Below are 24321 nucleotides of genomic sequence, written 5' to 3' on the forward strand. Positions count from 1 at the left end.
GATCCCGTTTCTCACATTGTCTTGTTGAGTAAGGCTTTGTCTTGTAGTGTCTGGGTAAAAGATACCCCAAGCCTGGGATAACTCAGACACTTAACTTTAGGAATAAGTTGCGGTTTCGAGCATGATAACGACATGGCATCCTGCGTAAAAAATTGTGCAAACATTATGAGAATAATGAGCCTGAGAGCGAAAATGTCCACCGTTCAGGGAAGTAGCATAGTTCACATACTGAGCAAGAGGTAGATAGACATGGCATCCTGTGTAAAAAATTGTGCAAACATTATAAGAATAATGAGCCTGAGAGCGAAAATGTCCACCTTTCAGGGAAGTAGCATAGTTCACATACTGAGCAAGAGGTAGATAGTGATGATTCAGAGGATGTCTCTGCAATATCTCAAGCAAAATATAAGGGAAAGTATGGCAGTCGGTGAAAAAAATGCGCACTACCAAGAAAAACTTCCCCTAACTAATCAAATCTGCTGCGAGAGTGGAGCAGAAGAGCCAAGACAGAATACAGCTGGATTTTCTTCTGGGGGATGCAAAATGCATCCATGGGAAAAGGACCAGAAAGCCGAAACTACCACCAACACTTGCTTCAGGTTAACATGTAAGGTACATTAATTTTCATTTTGTGAAGAATGTTCCGGCAACGGTTCTAATTAGATATAAAAGACAGACTCTTCAGAACGCACAGTCTTCCTGAGATTCATTTTTTGTCATTATGAGAAGTGAGTGTTTAAATCTTAAAAATCATTAATTACATCTTTAAAATACTCCATTGTTGTGATGTGTACATGTACATTCAAATTCCCTGAATAGTGTAGTGCAATTTTTTTCTAATGGATAAAAAAATACCCCACGCTTGTAGCAACGTAACAGGAGTTAATGAAGTGAACAACGAGGCATACTCATGTGATTCAGTTATGAGACTGTTGCCTGTAAAAGAGTAACACTCTATTTCGATTTCCAATTTTGCATACATTTTTGATCTATCACATTGAATTACAGAAGGATTTTTGTTAACTGTAGATGTTTTCAAATGAATTTCAGCTCCAGGTATCGCGACAGAACTCGCCTTTTTTTGAGAAGAAGCATATCTTTCCGCATAGTTAGTGTGGTCACTTGCTATCTGGAAAAAACTCGCCCTAAGAATATAACTCTACACTCACGTTGTTCGCCATAGACAACCTAAACCCAGCTTATCATTTTATGAGGTGATCAGATATTATATGGACCATTGCTACTGGCTTCACCTAAAACCGCACGTAACTTGGAAATATATCAGTAAATTCAAATGTGGTAATACTGCGCCGTAGAAGTGCTCTGGAAGATAAGTTCTGACATGTAGGAGCAGTGAGCATTGCATAAGAAGTTGTTAGTTAACTGTCATACGGAGAGAGATATATATAGTTACTTTAAAACTCCACTTCTCTATGATAAACGTGCTTATGTGAAATGAGATTTGTGCTATATCTCGCATAGCCCAATTGTGTTGTTACTGCAATTTAAAGAAACCGCTCCATCAATCCCATTCGATACGTGATTGGAGTGTCGTTGTGACGACATAATCTTGCGCAGTGGTGTCTCGACATCATCTGATAATGGATTAAAACAGGATAAGCATATTATAGTATCGCGTTATTTGTAGTGAACACCACATTAAGTGTAGGGGCAAGTAAACAAAATTAAAAATGTCAGCTGGTTTTGATGAAAATCCCTTTGGGGAGCCAACAGAACCTTTTGCGGTAAGCAATGTGTATGGGCTGACTTTGTTTAGACGAATGTTTGACATACGTGTGCGAGAGTCATATGATCTAGTAACACTTTAACTTGTTTTCTTATTTTTCTTCTGTAGGATCCAGCAATTCAACAAGTGACCAGTAATACAAGCAGTGTACAGAGAGGTCTTGAAGATTATAATCCATTCGCCGACCAGGGAGATCAGAGATTTCCTGCAGTATGTTAATTTTTATCATCTGTGTTAGACTATGTTCAGATGTGTGCCACGTAGCATTATAATTGCCCATATTGTACGGTTGTTGAACAACGATATAAGCCTGTTGTGTCTCAGTGCTATCGTGTTAACAATAGGGGCGTTATCATTTCATGAGAGGTAACGTCAGTGTTGATCTGTCACGTACGAAGTGCTATTTGTTGCAGACAGTTTACCATTGTTGATTTTAAGGATTATAGTCACTCCGCCACACAGTTTTTGATTTGGATGTCAATTTGTGTTAGACATGATATGCACGTATTGACAGCGTTAAAATATGGTATATGCGGTATTTTTTTTTTTTTTTTTTACGATATAACACTCGTTGCAGTAGACGTAATTAGCAGTAGATTGTCAGACTGGCCTTTCGATTGGGATCCAAACACAAGCATGAAAGGTGTGCCTTGCCCAATTGCATCATTTGAATTGCTTTATTGTGCTGTTAAATCCAGCTCGTGTGTTTTCTGTGTCGTGGGCACTACATGGTGGATATTGGCTGAAAGAAAAATCAGTATAAATGTAGTTATATCTCCCTTGAAGGGAAATAACTGATTTTAATTATGAAGGAATAATATAAGTTGTGTAGAGGCTGAGATTATTTTCCCTGCCAAACTGCATACTGGTATATACTAGGCTAGTGGTTTAATATATCAGGTTTAATATTTGACATTGTATGTGGTAATTTCACCCTGGATTGTTAAATTTGACAAAGTGAAGCATGAAATGTCAGCTTAAGACAGAACTATAGCCATAACATTCAGGTATATTACTTGTTATTATGACACGAAATACTCAGTATCGAGTAAAGGTATAAAATCTGCTTGCACTGTAGAGCAGACAACTTTATATATCCTTTACAGTGATTACTCCCACCCTGTGCTTAATGTTTTCGTTGGGTGTTGATTTATTTTAGTTTTTTGTAACCATAGAATATGGAAAAGGACTTGGTGTGTGTAAACCTCATGGGTTGCCAACATAGCAGTATACATAGTTGGGGTATTAAGTTTTTAAATGAAGCAAGGGATGAGGCTGTAAGAGTGAGTAAAGGCATTAAAACAAAACAACTGACTTTTATTGCATTGTGCAAAGTAATGAGAAATTGACATATAGACTGCAAGCAATCTTGTTTACATTTATACACTTGATGCCTGAAGAGATTTATGTTGGAGGCATTTACTGAGTGAAAGTGATCCATAGTAGAGAGAAAAATGGCCTAATGATCAGTGTTCCTAATGTAGACTGGATTTCATGAGTGGCAAATAATATAATTAAATTAGATATATTAGTCCATGACCAGAAGTGTGGTATTATAGTTAAACAATTCTTATGTTGGAACAGTGCTTCCAATCATTTCTCCTCGTATCATTGCTGCACCAAGCATATATTCAGTTCAGTTGTGATGAACAAGTCGGTTATGTTGCCCTGCTTGTTATTGCTGCTCAGTGGGCAACAGTGCCTTTTGCCAGTGCTGATAACCTTCTCTCTTTGACAAAGGAGTAACAGACATGATGTAGCAAAGATGGTCCCTGTTATAGATATTGACTAACAAGAATTAGACATATACTATTGTGGCAGATAACAGAGTTGAGTAATGGACATAGTAAACTAAGAATGAGATGTGTGATTTCTGACTGTGTACAACAGTGATGATAATTATTTCAGTGGATGAAGTGTGCGTCTGTTGATGGACTGAAATTGCTCGTGTTTTCTGTGTGGTGTTGCATTTTACTAACAGACACAGTCATTTGGCACAAATGAAGTGGATGCAGTGTACGACAATCAAGCAGTCATACTGTGTATGGTGAAGCAATTAATGTGACGGTGAAAAAGCAGTTGCGAAAGCTCTACAATATATCAGTATTATGTCTGTTAATAACATACAGCAACCCATAACAACAACATTCATATTACTTGGAAATTTAATTTAATGGTTTTAGGTGGGATGGGAAATTTGTTTTGAACTATGGTTGTGTAAGAAATTGCTAGAGATTGAGTTCGATCTACAAAGTTCATGATCCTGCCAATCTAAGCAAGCAGTTACTCAGTAGCCATTCCCAAATGTTTCAGGTTGTGTTGCTCATTATTTCTCTTCCTTCGGAAAGAGTGAAGAGGCTAATCCAGGTCCATCATATGTTTTGAATTCAATACGAAGGAATCATTAAGCCCTATGACAGTGTCAATTCTGCTCTCATTGAAGCACTAAGCACAGGTGTCAACTGCCAGTCCTTGAGACGGAGGCAAGGTTTATGCTCCCATACTGCTTCTCTCACCACTGGTTGTCTAAATTCTCATTCGTTTATACTAGTCCCAAACTATTGTTAATGCCCACATTCTGTCTGTAAAATTTTTCTTGAACACACTGAAAATGATCTTCTTAATGTTTAGGACAGATGTTGACTATGCTACAAAAATCGTAATGGATGTTCACATTGTTTGGTGACTAATGGCTTTGTGGTAGTTTGAAAGAAACTAATTATTGGAGTCCGATTCAAGTGCTCAACCAATTTGGTTTATTAGCGTTGTTGTATTATTTAGGATTTATCATAGAGAGTAGTACATGAAACAATTTTCCAATTGTGTTGGTTATTGATATGTTCTTATGTACAACATAAAGCCAGAAATAAGTCGGAATGTAAATTAGTATAGTCAAAAGATTTCTTACAAGGGACAGTCAAATCAAAATGAGAAGGGTAAGAAAAAGTAAGTAAACTATTTATTATTTCAGAAGTATTCATCATATCTGTTACCAGAAATACATTCATCTCACTGTGACAAACCAGTTGTTTCCTCCATGGAAAAATGTCTGCAGTTGCATACAGAACTATGGTTGTACAGAGATGTGCACCTCTGTCCGAAACAAATCAATGGCCACATGTTACCAAGTTTGACTGTGAAGTCCCAAACTTTCCTCAAACAATTTCTATATTCTTGGAGTCCTAAGAAAGACATTTGTGGCAGTCAATTTGCTTTGTACGAAGTGCACCTCAGAGTACAGTTGTGGTTCCATAGGCAACCACACACATTTTCCCATAAGACAATGGCGAGTTTGTCTCAGAGCGGTATAAATTATACTTTTAATTATTTCAAAAGTTTTCTTACTTTTCTATCTCATTTTCATTTGACTGCCACCTTATATAAGTGTGTGAATACAATTATTATTTTAAAAAATAACCATTTCAGTTATCTACAATGAAGGAAGTAGCTGCTATATTGTTACCACTGATCTGTATTCTCCAATACTATGGAAATTTTGCTAACTAACATTTTTTAGTTCTTATTTTAAAAAAGTCATTCTGCTGTTCTTTGGCTTTGTTAGGTATTGAACTGACAAGAATTTTCTCTTACAGCACTTTTTTTGTGTCACTTGGTGTATACTTAAGAGAATTGTTTCGAGTTCCTATTTCCTACCTTTGCGCTTGATTGTTTAACACTAACAATTCATGAGAATTCCTGGTGTACCTTTAGAAAACGTAATTCCATAAGCCTAGATACATGGTAGGATCAAGATTTCAAGTACCGTGAAAAAGTACTTACCTGATTCTTGATGTGAGATTCATTTGATTATTTTTATTGCCCCTATTTGAAGAATAAATGAATGGTTTGCCAGAGTGGAATTTCCTCATAACATTAGACCATATCTTTTAGGCTCTGTAATAGTGCAAAGTAGGTTCATGGCACTGCTCCAATATTATAGGCAGTTTTAATTATTCTTTGAACATGATATAACTGAATTGAGTGTTTTAACAATTTTGTATGTTCTTTCCACCTTTAATTTAAGAGCAAACGAGGCCATTATCACTCTGCATTTTGAGTGCTATTATTTACCTCCATCAGAAACATGTGACAATTATTGTTGCCAAAACCTCTTCACAAGTGTATAAAATGCCCGTAGACTTGCGTGGTAACTGTTGTAGAAGTGTAGAAGTAGCTTAGCCATTACCTCATGTTTCCACAATGGTTCTGAGACTTCACAGTAGTTTGTTAGCACTGTACAAGGTATAAACAGCCATTGCCAAACTGTGATCAGAAACAAGCTTAGCCATCTGGTTGCAGATCATACTGCTAGAAACCACGTCATACCCCTCCTCTCCCCCACACTTCTACACACACACACACACACACACACACACACACACCTCAAAAAAAGGGGGGCAGCTGTGCCAACCCACTTTATCCAAACAGGCTCGCTACCATTATAGTTTTTAATTACATTTTTAGTCTCAACTAGGTTGTTTCCACACTCATTGTACTTATCTCCTACTCTTATTTTCTCACTATCCTAGCTTCGTATTATGCTATGTGCATAACTGGCAACATTCAGGGTAAACCGAAGCGTCAGATTCCACCTGTCGGCTTTGACCTGTGACATAAGGTTGTTGTGGTGTGTGATGTCATGACATGACGGCACAGAGTTTAGTTTGTGGGAGTGGTGTGTTTGTAGGTGTTGTTTTGATGTGATCGGTGGTGCTCTATGGTGGTGTGTTACGTGATGTTTTTGGTTTAGTTTGCATGTGTGGCGTGTTTATAGGTGGCGTATTGTTGCGGTCAGTGGTTCTCTTTGGTGGTGTGTTTATAGTTTCGTCGACATTATTGTAGTTTTTTTTCTGTTCGTAGTGTGTGAATTTTGGTAAATCACTTTGTTTATGTCTTTGGAAGGTATTGATGTGCTTGACAAGGTCAACAGTTTTCGGTTGCTGGCGATGATGGGGGGACAGTGCGTTGTCTCTAATAAAATTTCTTCAGCTTATCGGCCTGTTGGCTGAAGTCGTGAAGTGTTCAATGTGCCGTGAAGAAATCAGGCTTATTAAAGTTCCGCCGTCTCTGATCAAGGACGGCTATATGTGGAGATGTGATAAGGATAACAGGTCGAGGAAAAGTGTTAGATTCCAATTTTGATTTTCTAGGTTTTTTAGGGGATTGTGGTGGTGGTGGTGAAAGTTTTGAGACTTATAGTGTGGTATCGGTAGTTGTTGTTGACCTATATAGGTCAACGGAAGTGTTAGATTCCAATTTTGTTGGTTTGTTGCGCTTTTTGAAATAGTGATGATTGTAGACGTGGTTGTAGTTTTGGGTTTCATGATTTGGTATTGGTAGTTTCTGTTGACCTATGTAGGTCAAAGGAACTGTTATATTCCAGTGGATATTGTTTTTAGTAGATTTTGGGAAGGTTGTGGTCGTTTTATTTTATCGTTTTTGTCGTTTGGTTTAATGGCGTGTGTTTATTTTTAGTTTGTCCCCACCCAAAAAAAACCAGTTTCCACTGCTTGTCCCATTAGTGTCATTATATTTTTGGAGGAATATGTGTTTGATGGTTTTTAGATTTATTTTTGTGTTTGTTGTCATGTTTACGTAATGACGTCATAGTCGCGATATGGGAGTTGTTGTGAATGGTCGTTTCCACCATATTGGTGACGTCATTGGTCAAAGCAGACGGGTGGAATCGGATGTTTCCGTCAACCTCTAGAACTTTGGGAACCATTGTCATCTCTCTCTCTCTCTCTCTCTCTCTCTCTCTCTCTCTCTCTCTCTCTCTACCTCTCCTCCCCCCCCCCCCCCCCCCCCCCCCCTACAGTAATAAGATCAATGTTTGTCACTCAGTGCATCTCAGTGGCTCTTGTTCCATGACATTTATTAACTCCTGTGCTAATTAGAAATAAGTATCTCCTTTGACAATTGCTGGAAGAAATTGTGTAATTTCATCTGTCATTTGGCAGGTACGAGGTGCAGCGAACCCTCCGCCATACCTAAATGCCAGTGCAACACAACCAGCAGCTCAGCCAGCCATCATGCAGCCAACGCATGAGGCTCCACCCCCACCATATACTCGAAGTGGTCAGCAAACTCAGCAGCAACAGCCACAGATAACAACAGCAGAATTCCAGGTTTGGTTGTGTGTTGAGTGAATATTCTCATTAGTTACAGATGACGTGGATACATGTGTGGTATTTGTCTGATTGATGAATTATCAGAAATAAATCTCTTCTGGAATGTTCAGAAGTTTAAGATTAAGTGATGTTTAAGATAGTTAGCTTTACTTCAAGAAATCTTATTTTTACATGCTTCTGTGCAGGAACTCAAGGTATGTATGTACTAAAATCACAGAATTTTATGGCATAATCATAAATCTTTGGAAGGCTGTTTAGACTAGCAATATATCTGATTACATGAAGATGATTTATTTGCTTCACAGCCCTGACATTGCAAATCTTGTAGATACTTAGTTTCTGTACCAGTTACAGTAGCTGTATTGTTTGTCACAAAGTACATTAGGTTAGCTCTTACTACACCCTGTCGGCAAGATTAAACATTTATCCATTGAACTTAAATGTGTAAAGCAGCCTTCCAAAAACTTTGTAGTGTGTAGCTGCCATATTCAAAGAAGGTTAAAGCCATAATTTTTTTCCTGATCACAAAAATGATACAACAAATTCTTTTGAGTTGCTCACCAAAAATGCATGCGAAATTTCTATGCCAGACTGGGAACTTAAGAAATAACTGAAAGGTGATTGCTAAATTCTCACAACGGTTGTATTTGGACATCTCACAGAAAGCTCTCAGTACCATAACTGAATGATTTTGAAGTATTTCCAGTAATGTATTGGTGAAGTTTCAATTCTTTCACTAATGGAGAGAACGTTTCACTCACCAGTAAATTACCATAACACTCTAAATGGCAATTCAGTTTTACCATAGTCTATTTGCTTTGTCAGTTGGCTGGATTGGAGGTTGCATTACACAAATTGTACACAGATTAAATGGGAAAAGAAAACAGAATGCTTTTTAGAATTTATTCTAATATTCGATCTTGGGCAGTCAAATAAATTAACAATTATAAACATCCAGTTAGAAATAAAACAAAAAATCAAAGATAGAAGTCCAGGTTTTCCAGCCACTCAAATACTTTGGACCCAGTTTGACATAGCTTTTATAGGCAGTCAGTGAAAGTGCTCAAGGGGCAGACTTGTAGGGTATTGTGGCACTGCTTGTGCAGTCGCAGCTGTGGAGACTCATCACCAGCTGTATAAAATATATAATTAGATGGCTCCAAAAGGTGGCACATTTCTTTTCCTTAATGTCTTGTGTATTTTCTCCTGCCACTGCTTGGTGAGTAGATTTATCTGCCAAGTTATATTTTCAGAAATGGATTATTTTCATTTATGTATAAAATATCAGTTGTTATCCCTGGCTTGCACCTGATTGGGTTCAGTTTTTACCATGTGACATGATGGAGTTTGATGGTTGTGTTTTTGACACTCAAGAATCTTGATATGGTGAAGATGCCCACTTAAATTTCTTATACCCATGGAATTGAAAGTGCTGGTTAATGGGCTCATGGCAATTATAAAAGTTGTTTTATGACATTTCAGTTTGCTAATAAATCCTTGCTGAAGGGTATAGTGTAAGACGACTGGTAGTTCTGCATTCGTGTCCATGTTAGAATGATTACTTGCTTTCTTCTTACGTGAGGCGGAGTGATGCTGCTAAGTACTGAGAGCCACTGAGCTGGCTTATGCAGAGGTGTACTGGGTATAATGCACTCTGGTTGTCTAAGCTGAACATCTGGGTGTGTGTAGGAACTGTTGAGCCATACAACTGAACACGATCCACATCATAAGTTTCTCCATGATATTGATCAATGGAACATATAACTAACTAACTTCTCAATGTTTGTGAGTGTCCCGCATAGTTACAGTTAACTTTTGTTATAAATTATTGCAGCTCTTCACCACTTTTGCAGCTGTGTTCTGAAGTTGGTGTTGGTCTGCAAGTGGTCTAGCCAAAGTGATATCCTAGAGTCTTTGGATTACTGTTGTATTCAAATACACTGTCTCTGAATATTACATATGGACGATAGTTTGCATATGTGTTACTAAGATGGAGTTCTGAAACTTCTGTCTTCAGTGATTTGGTTTTAGCTTTCATGTCCATCCAATACATGTGTATCCTCTATCATCATTTCTTCTGTCCCAGAGACAGCTCTTTTAGGTCACTCGACTGATATTGTCGGCTTACGTTCTTAAAGTGGATCTTCATCTACTACTGTAGTTGCTTTTTATTGCTTTTTTTCTTAATAGTTGGAAGAGAAGTTGCAGGCTTCTTATAAATATTAAGCAATTAAATGACTGTACAACTAATCAAAATTTGAATATTCAGAAAATTCTGTGGTGTATGATTTCAAATAAGGTAGAACATACAAGCCAACTTCATTGTTTACAGTAGTAATTGGTTGTTTTCATGCATTACTCCTTACAGGTTTTAGTATTGAACAGTACTGGAGGAGTTCCTTCTTAAAGTTCTAAAGGTTTTTCTGCATCATTTAACATTACCCTCAGGATTTTCTTAATTCATGGAGGGCAAGCACTCCTAGATTTTTTTATATTATGCGTTTTGTTGCACTTACGTCCATTTAACCAGTCTTCCCATTGCTTCTTTATTTGTACTAAAACGTGTGTTTTGGCTTAAATGTCTCCACGTTTGTTTAGTAGTCTCCCCAGTTGATTCCATATCAGCATATGAAATGTAATCATATACACGTCTTCTTCATTGTTATTGTGACTGTTGTTAGAGATACTTCTGCTATCTTTAAGGGGAACACACTCTAATTATCTAACCCATGTTAATTTAGGCAAGTATTTGACCCATTTCTGAAAAAAAAACTACACTCCTGGAAATGGAAAAAAGAACACATTGACACCGGTGTGTCAGACCCACCATACTTGCTCCGGACACTGCGAGAGGGCTGCACAAGCAATGATCACACGCACGGCACAGCGGACACACCAGGAACCACGGTGTTGGCCGTCGGATGGCGCTAGCTGCGCAGCATTTGTGCACCGCTGCCGTCAGTGTCTGCCAGTTTGCCGTGGCATACGGAGCTCCATCGCAGTCTTTAACACTGGTAGCATGCCGCGACAGCGTGGACGTGAACCGTATGTGCAGTTGACGGACTTTGAGCGAGGGCGTATAGTGGGCATGCGGGAGGCCGGGTGGACGTACCGCCGAATTGCTCAACACGTGGGGCGTGAGGTCTCCACAGCACATCGATGTTGTCGCCAGTGGTCGGCGGAAGGTGCACGTGCCCGTCGACCTGGGACCGGACCGCAGCGACGCACGGATGCACGCCAAGACCGTAGGATCCTACGCAGTGCCGTAGGGGACCGCACCGCCACTTCCCAGCAAATTAGGGACACTGTTGCTCCTGGGGTATCGGCGAGGACCATTCGCAACCGTCTCCATGAAGCTGGGCTACGGTCCCGCACACCGTTAGGCCGTCTTCCGCTCACGCCCCAACATCGTGCAGCCCGCCTCCAGTGGTGTCGCGACAGGCGTGAATGGAGGGACGAATGGAGACGTGTCGTCTTCAGCGATGAGAGTCGCTTCTGCCTTGGTGCCAATGATGGTCGTATGCGTGTTTGGCGCCGTGCAGGTGAGCGCCACAATCAGGACTGCATACGACCGAGGCACACAGGGCCAACACCCGGCATCATGGTGTGGGGAGCGATCTCCTACACTGGCCGTACACCACTGGTGATCGTCGAGGGGACACTGAATAGTGCACGGTACATCCAAACCGTCATCGAACCCATCGTTCTACCATTCCTAGACCGGCAAGGGAACTTGCTGTTCCAACAGGACAATGCACGTCCGCATGTATCCCGTGCCACCCAACGTGCTCTAGAAGGTGTAAGTCAACTACCCTGGCCAGCAAGATCTCCGGATCTGTCCCCCATTGAGCATGTTTGGGACGGGATGAAGCGTCGTCTCACGCGGTCTGCACGTCCAGCACGAACGCTGGTCCAACTGAGGCGCCAGGTGGAAATGGCATGGCAAGCCGTTCCACAGGACTACATCCAGCATCTCTACGATCGTCTCCATGGGAGAATAGCAGCCTGCATTGCTGCGAAAGGTGGATATACACTGTACTAGTGCCGACATTGTGCACGCTCTGTTGCCTGTGTCTATGTGCCTGTGGTTCTGTCAGTGTGATCATGTGATGTATCTGACCCCAGGAATGTGTCAATAAAGTTTCCCCTTCCTGGGACAATGAATTCACGGTGTTCTTATTTCAATTTCCAGGAGTGTATTTGATGCAGGACCTTAATATTTTTACTGTATGTTACTAGATGCTAATAGTCAACTGTACTAAAATCCACTTTATCCATATTATAGTTTTAAAGAAATACTTTTTAAATTTATTAACAAAAAAATATTAAGTTTTTTTCTGCAGAAAATATTTTTTTGTGAACTTCCTAATGAGGAAATATTAATGAATATAGTAGCAGAGGTGGCTTTTTATGTTATGCAGAGTCTCTGAAAATTTCATTCATTTATCTATGATAGTTTCTGATGTAATTGGGCATATGTACTGAAAATTTTAGTTTGTGGGAAATTGGCTTTAAAGAAAAAACTTTTGAAATTTGTTACTACACATAATTAAAACTGTCCTGCTGCATATGATGGCCCTTCTTTGGCCTCTAGAAGGTCTTCCAGCTTCTTTTTCACTTTCCTGGATGTTTGTGTTACTTTCTTGGCCATATTAGATGGAGACCTGTCTGCATCAGCTATCCTCACTTTACCACAATGTTGCAGCCCTGTGTTCACATTTTCACCAGGATTAATTCCCATCTTTTTCAGTACCCAACACTTCCCAATATTAACACAATTGAATGTAATAACAGCATCAGGAACTCCTAGTTTCATTGTATGCATGCCTACAAATACAGTTTTAGGAAGGTGGTTCCAAATTATGCTGTTGAAACATTCATTTGGGTTCTGTGTCTGCCCATGCAAACATTTCCTTAGGTCAGGATGAGCTAAATCCCTGAAAATAGGTTTAATTGCTGTAATAACAGCAGCAGGAAGAGAATGCTGGTGAGAATAAGATTCTCCAGTTGCCTGTGCCCTATTGTATTTGCACCATGAATTTTCTCCTGATGGACACAATCCATGATATAGCATATTATCAGCAGAGGACTTATGGAAGAATATGGCCCAAACATCTCTCTTCATTGCCTCCAGATTTTCTTTATTTCTCCTATTTGCCTGCCCATAGTATACCTGCAAGTTTTCTATTTGTTTTAGTTAACCAGCTCTGTCCAGTCAACAGTTTTTCATCTTCTAATTTTTTTTCCTCTCATATCAACAGTTAGTTTTCTCAGCCTTGTTCCCAAACGTTTTTGAACATGGCCTACACATTCTATTTTGCTAATAATGGCATCTCCATATGGCTTAGAGTTCACCACATTGTTGTATACCTTACTGTCACCATTGCCAAAATACTTGGTATACTGTACGCCTCTTGTTTCTACAGAGTGATGAAATTTGTTGTACTCCATGAACTTCCATACCACCACTTGTTCCTCTAAAATTAGCCACACGGATGTGTTCTTTATGTTCATTGACTTTACAACATTTGCAACATTTAGACATTATCTCCACATCTAACACTTTACCGGTGTCTACACTCGTGGCAGTCACTACTCCATTCAGAGGAGTATGTCCTCTTTTCTGCCTACTTCCATCAAGTGCAACTGCAATATCTGAACATCCATCATTTTCTTCCACTGCTTCCCTAGCAGCCAGTTTCATGCTTTCCTTGCTGACTTCACATACAGCTTTCTCTAATATTGCAGTCAGTTGTTCAAATTCATTTGGTGGTTGATGTAAGTTAATCACTGAAAAAAATGTTCTCCCTGCAGCCATGCCCTTGCCAATGGATCGTAAGGCATAAATTAATCTAGTATTGATTTCATAAGGGCCACTTGCATCTAGTTTTGAGGAACTCATAAATGAAATCACAGCTGAGCATTTAGTGCAAATTAAATCCAAAGCAATTGCTAGGCCTTTTCTCTCACTAGCACTCTCACAAATTTTCACACTCTGTGTCTCACCACACTGTCTACATTGTACAAATTTAGAAATTACATCTGAGAATATTCTCAAATTTATGATGATGTTACTGCACCCATTATCACTTACAGTAAATTCGTTGTAACTCCCTTGAAATGGTGAGACCTTCTTTGATGATGCACTTGTAATTCTTCAACAATTAGAAACATCGTTGCCAGGTGACATTACCTCTTGTACAGAAAGCTTTGTAAATTTGTTTCCTCTAAACTGTCATTTCTTGAAAATGCCTTTACGTTTCGTCATTTTCAATAAACACATGTAAACAAGCACTGCAAACGTGAGTATAACAACTACTCGCAATCACTTGAACAAAACTAACCGTGAGTTTGAAAGCGTGTTGTTTACAAACAGCAGAAGCAAAAGAATACCGGCTGTTGCACTCCAAGGATAGCCAACACACTCGGGAGTTGCTTGAAAAACTTTTTTTCGGGAAGATCCTTTTCAGAGTACTTAAATAAAACCTTACTCTATTGAAATATGATGAAAACTAAAAAGCGTTGTATTACAGTGTGGTCCCCTTACTTGGTGTGGTTTTGGCTTTTTTTTTTTTTTTTTCTGGCATGTATTCTTAATGTTCTAGTTCCTTGCTCATGCAAATATTGGCTGAGATAGTGATTTTGCTGCCAGTTCTCAGCATAAGTTTGTTCTCTCACCAGCTAAGAATTGGTCCTTCAAAATTTCCCTTTTTTTCCTCTAAGACAAATGAAAACAAATTTTTAAAAATGTCTTACTGTGAAAAAGGTGATTTTTATCACAAAATGTCTCTTGTGCACTCTGTAAAGCCAAGGTACCTTTAAAAATGTGAAGTTTGACATTGCGGTTAATTTAAAAGGGTGTTGTAGGCAGAGCACAGTGGAGTCTCCTTGACAGCATAATGCCATCTTCTAGTAGTCTACTGAATCTTCATTCTTGAACCTGCACTCATTCTTCAGCAAAAAATGTGAAAGAAATAAGGCATTGCAAAAAATTTCTAGTGTGTTGAAGCTACTGATAAGTGTAGAACTTGTACTAGAATTGACATATTTAATTCATGGGTTCTTGGACTCGACTCTGTTATCTTCTACAGGAAAGTGTCCACAGCCCCCCCCCTCCCCCCCTTCTTTTATGCTATTAGTCTCTCTCTTCTTAGTCATCGGTTTTTACTTCTAATAAGTCATGAGTGAAACCTGTATGCCTTTAGTGTGCCCAGTTGAATATGAACTGAAATTTTCCATAAAAGTAGTTCCTTATTCTTAAATTGTCATAGCACATTTAAGAAACCTAAAACAGTTCAGTCACCACAGAATGCCATATTAAAAATTCCTTGCCCTTGGATTTGCATTACTGAAGCTATGAGTGCAATTAGCAATTTCATGGAGTGCTTTGGCACAATTGTTAGTATCCCAAATAAATATCAGTACATTAGTACTCATTGTGGATATGTCCTAAGTACTTTTACAAGATAAATGCAGATAATTTATTCAAACTGTAATTACATCAGGAGGAATCTATAAAGGAACAACAGCCCAGTGTATGTCGTCTTTAATGATGATGGCCTAACTGGAAAGTTTCTTGCTTCTCTCCCTTTTTCATTTTTTATTTTTCAAATTCTTTACTAATTGGGGTGGCACATACATCTAGGATGTCCTCATGATATTACTGTAGATATGAATATGCAAGGCTTCAGCTCCAGTAACATCGAAGCTCAGAACTCCAATTTGTTCATTTCTCATCAAATTCACTGCTTAGATCATCATGTGAAATTACTGTTCTCAAATTCTGCAGACTAGCAGGTATGAGCAATTGTCTTGAATAGAACATTGATGAACCAAATGTGGAAGAGCCATGAGGTATAGAGAACTTTTTACAGCTAGCAAAAGGAGGAGTTGGAGGCAAGGAACATGTGGTCAGATAAAGCATGCTTGAAGGTATGTGGTGACAGTTGGATGTTGTGCTCCATGATTTCAGGGAATTGAGTGGGGGGAGGGGAGATGGGAGTCACAAGATTCTTAGAAATGGTAAGAAAAATCTCTCACAAGGGGAGGGTCTGACAGGTGGGTCACAAATTCTGATGAAGTTTTGCAAGCGCATTCTTCATTTAAAATAGACATGTTTTGGCTTTTAGACACTCCCTAGTTTTTGAAAAAAATGAGGTCAAAGCTGATGATGAAAACTGTATTTTCAATGTTGTACATTGAAATAGCATCTAAAAACAAACCTTTTTAGTAATATAATATGGAGTCCAAAGTTAATAATGTTAGTTATTAACCTTTTTTGCGTTTACCACTGCAGTTTGGGTATCAAATTGTTCTAAGTGTTCAGCAGTGTGATGTTGGCGGTAAAGGCATTAGACAGTCAAAATGCTCGTCCATGTTCAGTTCTTGGTTGTTATTTTCATTTTATATTTCAGTGTAACTGTTAATCTACTGATAATCTGAATACTTTTCTTTGTCCCTTCCTTTTTTTTTTTTTTTTTTTTTTTTTAGATAAAACATTGGGAGCTGTGATTAATAAAAAGTTAAGTCTGTATACGGTACTGACAGTAATTTTCATTCTGATACATAAAACTTGTCATAGAAGCAGGCAAAACAAATACTTCTTGCACCATGTGCAACACGTGAATGAAATATTACCCCATTGGTGTGTTTTGCTTTACAGTGTTCGTGGAAACGTATGATTCACATTGCTAAAAGCAGATCTTTCAGATATCAATTTGGATTTTGTACCAAGTGTATGAAAGCATATTTTGAAAGACAGTTGTGGACAACTGGTCATGGACCAGTCCATAAATTTTGATAGCATCCACCCTATCTTTTAATTCTGCACTCTGCTGTGAAATTTTGAAATGGCACAATAAAATTCTTTCTGTTGGAAAAGTAAATGTGACCCTGTTGACAAAAAGGGGTACATTTTGGTAATATCACTCACAGTACAGGTCAGTTGAGCGTTGTCACATAACAAAGTCCTATTGTAGAGCTTCTTGTATCGCAATGAAAATAACTCTCAGTACATTATATACAGGGCTATTACAAATGACTGAAGCGATTACATAAGTTCACTGTAGCTCCATTCATTGACATATGGTCACGACACTACAGATACGTAGAAAAACTCATAAAGTTTTGTTCGGCTGAAGCCGCACTTCAGGTTTCTGCCGCCAGAGCGCTCGAGAGCGCAGTGAGACAAAAAATGGCGACAGGAACCGAGAAAGCGTATGTCGTGCTTGAAATGCACTCACATCAGTCAGTCATAACAGTGCAACGACACTTCAGGACGAAGTTCAACAAAGATCCACCAACTGCTAACTCCATTCGGCGATCGTATGCGCAGTTTAAAGCTTCTGGATGCCTCTGTAAGGGGAAAACCGATGGATCGGTCGTGGTGGAGATCATGATCAGCAATTCATGTCATGGCCTCCATGCTCTCCCGACTTAATCACATGCGATTTCTTTCTGTGGGGTTATGTGAAAGATTCAGTGTTTAAACCTCCTCTACCAAGAAACGTGCCAGAACTGCGAGCTCGCATCAACGATGCTTTCGAATTCATTGATGGGGACATGCTGCGCCGAGTGTGGGAGGAACTTGATTATCGGCTTGATGTCTGCCGAATCACTGAAGGGGCACATATCGAACATTTGTGAATGCCTAAAAAAGCTTTTTGAGTTTTTGTATGTGTGTGCAAAGCATTGTGAAAATATCTCAAATAATAAAGTTATTGTAGAGCTGTGAAGTCGCTTCAATCATTTGTAATAACCCTGTATACTTACTTGACTATTGGACACACCTGATTTTTTTTTTGCTTAAAAAAAAAAAAAAAAAAAAAAAAAGGAAAGATAGGTACTCCCATTATCACATACACTGAAAAAATTATTGGACGGAAAAAGCCACTACCAAGAACTGAACAGGGACCAGTAGTTTGTTAGTCTAATGCCTTGATCACTTGACTGCCAATCTCTCTCTCTGGCAACATGTTTAATTATGGGTATTGAAGCTACAGCATGAAAACTTCAAAACATTAGTGACACAGACTTTACAAACTTTGGACCATATAATACATTCATAAATAAATTTTGTTTCTAGACAATATTGTGATGTATAACATTGAAAATACCATTTTCTGTCATTGACTGTGACCTCGATTTATTTATTTTTCAGAGATAAGGGAGTGTCTAGCAAAAAGCTGTGGAACATCCTTGCAAAACTTCATCATAATCGGTGGCCCAAATTTCAGACACCCCCCCCCCCCCCCCTGTCAGCACTCTGCACCTTGAATACAATTTCTTGAGCTGCAGTGCTCAAAATAGTTCATGTGACAGTACTACTTTTTTAGTATTTTGTGGCCTACATATCAGACCAACTTTACTTTTTCTTGGAATTGGTTTTATGGTTGTTGGGGGCAGGGAAGGAATTATTTTTTGCTATTGATCATCCTTCCATCAATAACACTCACATATTTTTATTTAGAGGCATCAGTGAACCATTATCTTTTGTTATTGGATAGATGACACTCTTCTGCAATTAAGATGGAGAGTAGAAAATCAGGTGTTACATGTCCCTAACTTAGAAGTCTTCATAAAGTGGGTACAAGTAATTTACGCCTACAATTAAGTGCACAATTTAATGATTTTCCAAAGTTACAATCGGCTGTGAATTGTTCACATATAACTGCAAGGTTGCTGACAAGGACTGTTTTATGAAAAGTTGACAGGTGTAGTCTTCAAAATTCATTGTAACAGTTGGCGAGTTGCCACTTCCATGTGTGGCAAAATTTGAAATAGATTGTGAATATATGCCTAGAAAGTGAAATAAAAATGTTTACCACAATATTCCTTAGAATCATTTCTAAGACTTATGCCGTGCATCAGAACATTAGTATGAGCATAGTTTATCTTATTAATAGCATAGTTTATTCTTCTTATTTAGCAAAAATTTAGAAAATGCTTTTCATTTACGCATGAATGTCTGACAGCATTCATGTTAAGAAAATTATTGGCAAGTTCAAATTTTGTTTGCTATTAGGATGTTCGAGGAAATAGTTACTTTCTTTCCAATAGTAATTTAATATTTTTTCTGATTTTCCACAGCGAAGACAGGAAGAACTTGAAAGAAAAGCCCAGGAGTTGGCCCGCAGAGAAGAGGAGTTGAAGAATGCACCATATAATGGTAAATTGCTTTAATAATTTTAATTCTGATGGAACATTTATCTAATCTGTTGAAGTTATGTAGTGGTTGTTACATGTATTACTTGTAGAAAATGTAAGGGAATTGTGGAGCATTCTGTTCACCGAAATTGCTGACATTCTTAAGGCAGGTACACAGTAGAATTAAATTTGCTCATGAATATCCATTTCATTACTGTGCTACAATTAAAGTTATTGGTAATGAGTGACAAAGGAGATGGACTCAGCATGAAGGTCATGGGGATGGGCCCCAAGTAAGTTAAGTGGTGCGTCTTGGATTAAATCAATATACATTGTTTATAGGTGAGAATCTGACAGCTTACCTTCTGCCACGTAATCTTGGCAACGGTGGAACCTTGTTTCACTAGAAAGATGATTGAGGCCTGTTTAAAGTTGTGGATGGCCGTTTTCTGTGCTGGTAAGTTAGTTTTTAGGAAGAGTTCGGGGAAGTGAGGATGAGAGGACACAGGCAAACTACCAAGAGCAGTGTGGATGTGCATAGCTGAAAGACTGTAGCGCATGTAAAATCTCTATAGGAGGCTTTGATTCAGAAATTGGGTCCAGGTATGAACTGTGAGAGGCTAGGTTCAATTTGGATTTTGGCTGGTTTTGGTCAAAGGAGTTGGTGCCAAAAAATTGGATGAATGAGAGATCATGGTAGAGGTCAGCATGATTGAATTTTTGTGTACGACTGCAGGTGAGACATTAGGAAAAGACTGAAATATCAGTGGGATATAGGTTTTTGGCAGGTGGCGCACCGACATTTTTCTAGGTTTGGTTGCATGTGGGGTTTTAAAGTAAGTTGGGATGGTGTTCCGGGGGGATGCTGCAATTAGTAAGTTGGCAGCAAAGTACGGTATTAAATGCCTCGTGCACAGTCAGTTCTGTTATTTATACAGTATCTTACAGATGGGATGAAGCAGAGCAGTGTGTGTAAAGCACCAACTTAACCTCCATACAGTGGAGAAGTTGGAAGGTTGTCAAAGTGCTGTAGTTGCATAAATGCTTTTAAAACAGATGCCTGTATAAGAATGCTAGGAAATTCATGGTAAAATGTAAATAATTCAGATGTAAATGAAACCACTCACCATATAGAAGCGTCGAGTCATCGACAGGCACACGCAGAAGGGAAAGAAAACTAGCTAGCTTTACCTACATTTATACTCTGCAACCACTGTGACGTGTACAAATTGTTGGGGTTTTTTCCTGTTCTGTTCACATATGGAGGGCAGAAATAATGATTAAATGAATGCTTCTGGGCATGCTGTAATTACTCTAATCTTGCACTCACAATCCCTATATGAGTGATCTGTAGGGGGTTGTAGTATATTCGTAGAGTCGTCACTTAAAGGCAATTCTTGAAACTAGGTTAGAAGATGTTCTCGGATTAGTTTATGCCTGTCTTCAAGAGTCTGCCAGTGCAGCTTCTTCAGCATCTTGGTAACATGCTCCCATCACTGACAAACCTGTGACTATACATGCTGCCTTTCTCCATATACATTCAGTATCCCCTGTTAGTCCTATGTGGTACAAATAGCACACACTTCAGCAATATGCTACATTGATTTCACAAGTGATGTGTAAGCAATCTCCTTAGTAGACTGATCGCACTTCCCCAGTATTCTACCAATAAACCAAAGTCAGCCACCTGCTTTACCCACAGCTGAGCCTGTGTGATCATTTCTTTTCATATCCCTGCAAAGTGTTACTCTCAGGTATTGTATGAGTTGGTAGATTCCATCTGTGACTCACTGATATTAGTTGCAGGATACTATGTTTTTTGTTTCATGAAGTGCATAGTTTTACATTTCTGAACATCTAAAGTAAGTTGACAGATTTGCACCAGATAGAAATCTTTTCGAGATCTAACTGTACATTTAAGCAGCTTCTTTTGGACTGTACTTTATTATTAGATAACTGCATAATCTGCAAAAAGTCTCGCGTTACTATTAATATTGTCTACAAGGTCATTAACACAGAGCATGAACAGCAAGGATCCAAACGCACTTCACTGGGGCACACCTTAAGCTACTTCTACAGCTGATGATGATTCTCCATCCAAAATAACATGCTGTGTCCTCTCTACCAAAAAGTCCTCAATCCAATCCCATGTGATCATACTTTAGCATAGGTGTGGTACTGAATCAAATGTTTTTTGGAAATCAAGAAATACAGCATCTGCCAAGTTGCCTGGAACCAAGGCTTTCGGTGTATCATGTGAGAAAAGTGTGTTGGGTTTAACATGATCGATATTTACAGTATCCATGCTGTTTTGCATGGTGGAGGTCATTCTGTTAAGGATATCTCATTGCATTTGAGCTCTACAACAAATTGATGTCGAGGACATTGGACGTAGTTTTGTGGATCACTTCTATTACCCTTCTTGTAACCAGCTGTGACCCACACTTTATTCTCACTAATTAGCATAGTTTTTTGTTAGAGGGCTCTGCAATAGAGTATAGTTAGAAGAGGGGCTAGCTCAGCTGCATGTTGGGTGTAGATTCTGAGTGGGATTCCATTGACCCTGGAGCTTTGTTCAGATTTAACACTTTCAGCTGTTTCTCAACACCATTGACACTAATACTTATTTCATCCATGTTTGCAGTGGTACAAGGATTAAACTGGGGCAGTTCTCCTGGGTTTTCCTTTGTAAAAGGGATGTTTGAAAATTGAGTAAGCATTTCAGCTTTTGCTTTGCTGCCCTTAATTTCAGTTGTCTCCTTCACTAGTGACTGATAGTAACTTCGGTGCCACCAACAGCCCGTACTTGTATACAACCAGAATTTCTTTTGGGTTTTGTTTCATTTGACAGTATTTATCTGCATAAACTTGAGCTGTAGTTCCTCTACGTGCTCCTGCCCTGTGTTGAAAGTTTAAAGTTCCTTGTTGAGATATGACACTACTGATTTTTATCTAGTTCACTGAACATATATATCTTTTTGCTTATTTTAGTTGTCACACTGATCTCAGTTTCAATGTGGACATCCTCAAAGACATAAGGTCTATTTGTTGCTGTTAGGTCTGGTATACACTGAAGGGGAAAAAAAATCACAACACCAAAAAATTTTCAGTGCAGAGTAATGAAATTTCGGGAATACATTTGTCTATTTAACATATTTAAGTGATTAACATTGCAAGACCATTGGTTAATTTAAGCAAGAGATAAGCCATTGAAAATGTGAAATGCTGGTATATTGATAACAGGTATAACAGCCAGGATGTGGAATGTGAGCATGCAAATGTGCATGCATTGTGTTGTACAGGTGCCGGATGTCAGTTTTGTGGGATGGAGTTCCGTGCATGTTGGAATGCTGTTCAGGAATGGCAACGTAACAGGCCAGATCAGTATAATGTTGTACAAATTTCTAGCCATGCTGCATGGGATAACCACGAGAGTACTCCGGGTGTCATAAGAAGTCACATCCCAGACCATAACTCCAGGTGTAGGCCCAGTGTGTCTAGCACACAGACAGGTTGGTTGCAAGTCCTCAACTGGCCTAATCCTAACCAACACACAACCATCACTGGCACCAACGCAGAACCAGCTTTCATCAGAGAACAGAACAGAACAAACCTCTACCCTACTCTCCAATGAGCTCTCACTTGATACCGGATGAAGTCGCAAATGGCAGCGACTAGGAGTCAGTTTAATGCATGCTACAGGGCATCTGTCTCAGAGCTGTCCTAGAAGTAACTGACTGGTAACAGTTTGTTATGTCATGGTGGTGCCAACTGCTGCTTCCATTGCTGCTGCAGATGCAGCCATATGCTGAATATGACAAGTCTTATCTTTTGGTAGTGCCACGTGGTCATCGGAAGCCTGGACTTCTTGCAACTATACATTCTTGTGACCACTGCTGCCAGCAGTCATGTACAGTGGCTACAGTCTTGCCAAGACTTTGTGCAATATTGCAAAAGGAACATCCACCTTCTCATAGCCCTATTACACTACTTCGTTCACACATTGAGGTGTTGATAACGACGTCTTTGTCACCTTACAGGCATTCTTGACAAGCGTCAACTCACCATGTCCAGTCTCAAAGGTAACTAATGGTCACGACTGTTGCAGTGTGTATTTAAAGCAAACCTTATTTACATCCTCATAGTGGTGCTACTAGCACCACTCTTATGTGACTGGCACTAAATTTGAAAAGACATCATCTTTCAGATGTAGAAACACTCTTAGCAATTTTCGTTTGTCGCAGAACTACTTCTTGGTGTCAGAAATTTTTTTTTGATCAGTGTATTTCCAATATAAGTAGGGTTCCAAACTATCTGTTCTAGGAGGTTTTCAGAGAAGGCATTTAATTATGTTCCACAGGATACCTTATTGTATCCATCACTAACAAAACTGTTCTTTTCGCAATTTCATCTACATGTACATCTATACTCCGCAAGCCCCCAACGGTGTGTGGCGGAGGGCACTTCACGTGCCACTGTCATTACCTCCCTTTCCTGTTCCAGTCGCGTATGGTTCGCGGGAAGAACGACTGTCTGAAAGCCTCCGTGCGCGCTCGAATCTCTCTAATTTTACATTAGTGATCTCCTCGGGAGGTATAAGTAGGGGGAAGCAATATATTCAATACCTCATCCAGAAACGCACCCTCTCAAAACCTGGCGAGCAAGCTACACTGCGATGCAGAGCGCCCCTCTTGCAGAGTCTGCCACTCGAGTTTGCTAAACATCTCTGTAACGCTATCACGATTACCAAATAACCCTGTGACGAAATGCGCCGCTCTTCTTTGGATCTTCTCTATCTCCTCCGTCAGACCGATCTGGTACGGATCCCACACTGATGAGCAATACTCAAGTATAGGTCGAACGAGTGTTTTGTAAGCCACCTCCTTTGTTGATGGGCTACATTTTCTAAGGACTCTCCCAATGAATCTCAACCTGGTACCCTCCTTACCAACAATTAATTTTATATGATCATTCCACTTCAAATCGTTCCGCATGCATAATCTCAGATATTTTACAGAAGTAACTGCTACCAGAGTTTGTTCCGCTATCATATAATCATACAATAAAGGATCCTTCTTTCTATGTATTCGCAATACATTACAATTGTATGTGTTAAGGGTCAGTTACCACTCCCTGCACCAAGTGCCTATCTGCTGCAGATCTTTCTGCATTTCGCTACAATTTTCTAATGCTGCAACTTCTCTGTATACTACAGCATCATCCGCGAAAAGCCGCATGGGACTTCAGACACTATCTACTAGGTCATTTATATATATTGTGAAAAGCAATGGTCCCATA

The 24321-nt window shown here is 39.2% G+C and overlaps 1 protein-coding gene across 2 annotated transcripts in view; it reads left to right on the forward strand.

Annotated features, from left to right (window-relative positions):
• Positions 1-1201: 1201 nt before the first annotated feature.
• LOC124622210 (secretory carrier-associated membrane protein 1) overlaps positions 1202-24321 on the forward strand; it is a 59260-nt gene continuing 36140 nt past the window's right edge. Inside the window, exons 1-5 of one of the 2 annotated variants that reach the window (XM_047147857.1) lie at positions 1202-1745; positions 1856-1957; positions 7708-7875; positions 8064-8072; positions 18967-19045. In XM_047147857.1, the coding sequence (XP_047003813.1) occupies positions 1692-1745; positions 1856-1957; positions 7708-7875; positions 8064-8072; positions 18967-19045 (412 nt within the window). In that variant the 5' untranslated portion in view covers positions 1202-1691. The remainder of the gene's footprint in view (positions 1746-1855; positions 1958-7707; positions 7876-8063; positions 8073-18966; positions 19046-24321) is intronic. The other variant, XM_047147858.1, reaches the window with a different exon arrangement.

The sequence above is a fragment of the Schistocerca americana genome, chromosome 7, assembly GCF_021461395.2.
Source record: "Schistocerca americana isolate TAMUIC-IGC-003095 chromosome 7, iqSchAmer2.1, whole genome shotgun sequence".
Classification (NCBI taxonomy): Eukaryota; Metazoa; Arthropoda; class Insecta; order Orthoptera; family Acrididae; genus Schistocerca; species Schistocerca americana.